Here is a 4,111-nt window from a genome sequence, read left to right as displayed (position 1 = left end):
GGTCTCACTAAGTTGCTGGGACTGGCTTTGAACTCACAATCATCCTGCCTTAGCCTCCTGAGTAGCTGGAATTACAGGCATGTGCCACCATGTCCAGTACAAAGGAATCTTAAATTCAAATTATACAATCAATATTTCTGTGTGGATTTGGGGGTGGAACCCAGGGCCTTATGCGTGCTAGGAAAGCACTCTACCACTGAGCTATATCTCCAGCCCTATACAATAAAATTAAATTTACAGATCTAATTTTAGAGTTATATAAGGGATGCAACTGAGTCACATTACTTAGCTACTAAATTACATAAATTTCACGGCTGATAAAAAAATAATGTTCACCAATATGTCACATGCATGGTTAGTACTTTATTCTTTGAAGAACAGTGCTAAAACATCACACCAAGGCTGAAAAGTAAAGTTTAAAATAGACAGTTTTATAAAGATAAGTTATATGTAATGAATGTTCACTCTTAAGAAATCTTAGAGCATATGATGCACCCAGTTGGCTGTAGCACCCAGGTCTTCCAAAGGCCATTCGTCATTTTTCTCTTGTTTGCATAGACTTCTTCTCATTAGCTGCCTTCTGCTTTTGTTGCATGATCTCAGAGTCCCTATAATGGGAGAAAAGGCTGTTAATTTGTCACAGAAAAACTAATTTTTGTTTTCTATACATAACTCATTCAGTACTTTAGAAGACTATTTATTTTGGGGACTAGGGATTAAATCCAGGAGTGCTTAACCACTGAGCCACATCCCCAGCCACATCCCCCATCTCTACCAGGGAATGAACTCAGGAGCACTCGACCACTGAGCTACATCCCAACCCTGTTTTGTATTTTATTTAGAGACAGAGTCTGAGTTGCTTAGTACCTCATTTTTGTTGAGGCTGGCTTTGAACTCTTGATCCTGCTGCCTCAGCCTGTTGAGCTGCTGGGATAACAGTCATGCACCACTGCGCCCAGCAGAAGACAATTTTAAAATGTAGATATAAATATGCATGGTTTTGGTTTTTATAGATGATAACAGAATGGAAAGGCAAAGACTAGAAAGCCTTTGCAGTCAGATCTTATTTTGAACACCAGTCCTACTGTTATCATAACCTTGGGCAAATAATCTCAAGTTCTTTCAGAATTGGAGAAATTTTGTATATAAAGGTTGTTCTGAGAAACAGTTATGAATATATTTAAAAGTGTCTGACATTAGACAGTTATATGCAGAAATAATGGCAATTACTCTAGGTTGTTAAGATTAATTCACTCTAATTTTCTTCCTGAAAGAGGAACTCAGGAAGTCTCCTAGACATCTTAACTAGTACCTAGGATCAGTACACAGATGTTATGAAACAATTCAGTTTCTTACAAGCCAGGAGCCCAATAGCTAGTAATTAAAACTGGCTTACTCTTAAGAAAAGCCAGATATTCAGGGTGCTTTCTTAACCTTTTATCTCTAACTGAATTTCCATATGTTATATTAACTGTGAACTCTAACCAGACTATCTGGACTAGGTGATTCATGAGTTCATGGGATCCTTATTTTACTTTTTAAAAAATTTATGGGCTGGTGCTGTAGCTCAGTGTTACAGAGTTTGCCTAGCATGTGCAAGGCCTGGGTTCAATCACCAGTACTATAAGATAAAACAAAAAGAAAAAAATTTGCATTTTGGCACTGGACATTTAATTTAGGGCCTTGCACATGCTAATCACGATCACCACCACTAAGCTACACCCCTAGCTGCATATTGTAAAAATATACTAATGACTATATATTTAACACCCACTATGTGTCAAGCACTACTGGCTCGGCCTAAATCTGAGTTATTGTCTCCGTGTTTCAGATATTTTAAAAAAAGCTTAGCATTGAATGATTTTTCTCCAAATCATATAAATACCAATGTCCGTCCAATTTCAAAGTCTAGGCTTTTCTATGTTATTGCATAGATTTAGAATTACATTTTAATTGAGGATTGAATACCCTTGTCTATGACTAAGACATTTATGCAAAGCCAACAGTAAAAATAAAGAAGGAAAAACAAGACAGCTACAAAGAAAAAAATATAGAACAACAGAACAGTCATATAGTTACTTTTGTTTGAAACTGAGCTCTGTCGTGCTTGCTATATAACCTTAGTAATGTTACTGCAGTCCAAAGCTTTAGTTTCCTATCCTGACTGGTGTGAATACTATTTTTCTGGTTGGGTCCTTTAGTCACAGCAATGAAAAAGCTGAGTAAAACATAAATTGGTACCAAGAAGTGGGATCATTTTGTGACTATCCTGACTATGTGGTTCAGAAGCTTTTGGGATCTTTTTGAAATTGGTGGGAGGAATTTTGAGATGTTTGGTAGTGCAAGCTGGAAATGCTTTAGATTGTTGTAAATGGAGCTTAGTGGCCAATTCTGGCGGGAGCTCAGAAGACAATGCCAATAGGACCATGGGCTCAAGAGGATTCAGAAGAGGACTCTATTGGAATTTGGAGTAGAGGCCATTCTGACTGAGAAGTTATATGCATTTTGCCCATGTCCTGAGACTTTGAGACTGATTTTTTAAAAGTAATGGACTTCTTAATCTGGTGGAAGAAATGTCTAGACAGCATAGCATTCAGGAGGTGGCATGGCTATTACTGGTGGCTTTTAGCCAAATTTAATGTGATAATCAGGAGCAGAAAGCAGAGAAGAAAGATTTGAAACACTTGGACTTGAAAGGCAGGAGTAAAACCTGGGCTAAGGAAGTTGCAGTTGTTAAAGACATTGCTGCCACTAAAGAAATCCTGAAGACTTTGCCCAGAGACAATAAGAAAGAATGCTTGAGAGAATCTGAGGACCTGGTAAGACCACACCCACATATCCCAAAGCCACACCCCCAATGCCCACCTCCTCCAGACATACCCTACCACCTTCAGTTACCCCTCACATAGGGATTAATTCACTAATTGAGTTAAGACTCTCACAACCCAGTCATTTCTCCTCTGAACCTTCTTACACTGTCTCACATGTGAGCTTTTGGGCTCAAGAGAATAAAAGTGAAAATTCTCTTAAGAGCAGTGGGGTTCTTTCTTGCACAAAGAGGCCTAAGAAGTTTTTTTCAACATGCTCAAGTCTCCTCTGAGACTCAGGGCAAGCTTGCATTGTGAGTTCCTGTAAAATTAAAAGCAATTTTCAAATATCCAATTTATAAAGGTACAGAGGCTACCCAGGCACTCAGAGGCTGCTACAGCTGTGGTCCCTGGAGGCTTTATTACTGCTTAAGATGCAGAACTTGGCATCAACCATGTGGTGCTGATTCTGCATGAATGCAAGATGCTGGAGTTAGAAGGTCTTGAGGCTTCCACCAAGATTTCAAAGGAAAGCCTGGGAGGTCAGGTAAGCTGCAGCAGGGTCAGAGTCCCTGCAAGCAGCCCTGAGAGCAAAGTGTAGAGAGGTGAGGAGGAGGCCTAAGCTGCAGTGGAGACCTCCAAGATTAAGAAATGTCAATAATGTGGGACACTGTCCTAGGAAAGCTGCAGGAATCAAACAGAGACAAGCCAACAGAAAAGCCAGTTGAGCTGTAACCAACAAGGCCATGGGGCAGAGCTACAGAAGCCCGGTGAACAGAATATCACCATGTCATATGCCCCAGATGCCGGACATGGAGCTATAGGACTTGTTTGCCCAGCTGGACTTCAGTCTTGCTTTGGTCTGAGCCCTTCTTTCTATATCCCCCCCTTTTTTTTTAAAAAAAAATTAGATACTTGTAAAATTGCTGGTAATTTTATAGGAACTCACAATGCAAGCTTGCCCTGAGTCTCAAAGGAGACTTTGAACTTGAACTTTTGGAAAATCTTGGAACTGTTGAGACTATGGGGACTCTTGGGAATGGACAGAATGGAGCTTTGTGGGCCAGAGTGGAATGTTATGATTTGGATGTGAGGTGTCCCCCGAAAAAGTTTACATGTGAATGCAATGCAAGAAGGTTCCAAGATGGAGCTGGGTATGGTGGCATATGCTTGTAATCCCAGTGGCTTGGGAGGCTGAAGCAGGAGGATCATGAGTTCAACGTCAGCCTCAGCAAAAGCAAGGCACCAAGTAACTCAGTGAGACCCTGTTTCTCAATAAAAACTATACAAAAGTAACTCCTCAC

At 40.2% G+C, this 4,111-nt stretch overlaps 1 protein-coding gene across 1 annotated transcript in view; it reads right to left on the bottom strand.

The window, feature by feature from the left end:
* Positions 1–343: 343 nt before the first annotated feature.
* Positions 344–4,111, bottom strand: part of LOC107152359 (small EDRK-rich factor 1) — a gene marked incomplete at its 5' end in the record, with an annotated part of 6,610 nt that continues 2,842 nt past the window's right edge. Inside the window, one exon of the mRNA XM_015497890.2 lies at positions 344–608. Within this exon, the coding sequence (XP_015353376.2) occupies positions 536–608 (73 nt within the window). The remainder of the gene's footprint in view (positions 609–4,111) is intronic.

Source organism: Marmota marmota, unplaced genomic scaffold (assembly GCF_001458135.2).
Source record: "Marmota marmota marmota unplaced genomic scaffold, marMar, whole genome shotgun sequence".
In the NCBI taxonomy this organism is placed as follows: Eukaryota; Metazoa; Chordata; class Mammalia; order Rodentia; family Sciuridae; genus Marmota; species Marmota marmota.
Note: the sequence above shows the minus strand (reverse complement) of the source record. Positions and strands in the feature narration are given on the sequence as shown.